General features: G+C 62.3%; 1 protein-coding gene across 1 annotated transcript in view; it reads left to right on the forward strand.

Moving 5' to 3' along the window:
- Nucleotides 1–1,403, forward strand: part of SP1 (Sp1 transcription factor) — a gene marked incomplete at its 5' end in the record, with an annotated part of 2,449 nt that overhangs the window by 174 nt on the left and 872 nt on the right. Inside the window, one exon of the mRNA XM_009334368.1 lies at nt 5–1,270. Within this exon, the coding sequence (XP_009332643.1) occupies nt 5–1,270 (1,266 nt within the window). The remainder of the gene's footprint in view (nt 1–4; nt 1,271–1,403) is intronic.

Below are 1,403 nucleotides of genomic sequence, written 5' to 3' on the forward strand. Positions count from 1 at the left end.
AACGGTGGAGACGCCTCCAAAAGCCGGCCCGTGAGCACGGGGCAGTACGTGGTCACGACCGCTTCCAACCTGCAGAACCAGCAGGTGCTCACGGGCCTGCCGGGAGTTATCCCGAATATCCAGTACCAGGTCATTCCCCAATTCCAAACCATCGACGGGCAGCAGCTCCAGTTTGCCACCACCCCTGCCCAAGTCAACGTGCAGCAGGATGCCTCTGGTCAGCTCCAGATCATCCCCGGCACGAACCAGCAGATCATAACGAGCCGAGCAGGGACGAGTAACCTCATCGCCATGCCAAACCTGCTGCAGCAGGCCGTCCCCATCCAGGGCGTGGGCTTAGCCAACAACACCCTCTCGGGGCAAACCCAGTACGTGGCCAACGTCCCTGTGGCTCTGAACGGCAATATCACCTTGCTGCCCGTCACCAGCGTGGCCGCCAGCCTGGCTCCCACCTCTCAGACGGTCACGTTGAGCAGCTCCGGCTCTCCGGACAGCAGCTCCCAGCCTGCCACCTCGGGCGCTGCCATCAGTTCCACCAACACGGCCACGTCTCACGCTAGTTCCGGCGCCTTTTTTACCAACGCCAACAGCTACTCCACCACCACCACCACCAGTAACATGGGCATCATGAATTTTTCCACCAGCGCGACGGTGGGAACCAACGTCCAGGCGCAGACGCCCCAGAGGGTCAGCAGCGTCCAGAGCTCGGACTCTCTGCAGAGCCAAGTTTCTGGGGTGGCTTTGCAGCCGGGGCAGCAGAAAGAGGGGGATCAGAGTCAGCAATCGCAGCAGCAGCAGATCCTGATCCAACCTCAGCTAGTTCAAGGAGGGCAGACAATCCAAGCCCTCCAGACCACCCCGCTCTCTGGCCAGACCTTTGCCACTCAAGCCATCTCCCAAGACGCCTTGCAGAACCTGCAGCTCCAAGCTGTCCCCAACTCCGGGCCCATCATCATCCGAACGCCCACGGTGGGTCCCAACGGGCAGGTGAGCTGGCAGACCATCCAGCTCCAAAACCTTCAGGTTCAAAACCCCCAGGCCCAGACAATCACCTTGGCCCCCATGCAGGGAGTGTCGCTGGGACAGACGGGCAGCACCAGCACCACGCTCACCCCCATCGCCTCCCTCCCCAGCGGCACTGTCACGGTCAACGCTGCCCAGCTCTCCTCCATGCCAGGCCTCCAGACTATTAACCTCAGTGCCTTGGGAGCGTCTGGGATCCAGGTGCATCAGCTGCAAGGGCTGCCGCTGGCCATAGCAAACACTGCCGGTAAGTTGTTTTGTCTCGGTTCCTTTCCGTAGCCGGGCAGAGGAAATCGAAGGCAAACCACGTTGCCTGGCTGCACGCAGCCCGCTCCGCGCGCCGTCTGGACTCTGCCGGGTTCCGGGCGCTGGCACGGGCG

This window comes from Pygoscelis adeliae, unplaced genomic scaffold (assembly GCF_000699105.1).
Source record: "Pygoscelis adeliae isolate BGI_AS28 unplaced genomic scaffold, ASM69910v1 Scaffold1151, whole genome shotgun sequence".
NCBI classification, from domain to species: domain Eukaryota; kingdom Metazoa; phylum Chordata; class Aves; order Sphenisciformes; family Spheniscidae; genus Pygoscelis; species Pygoscelis adeliae.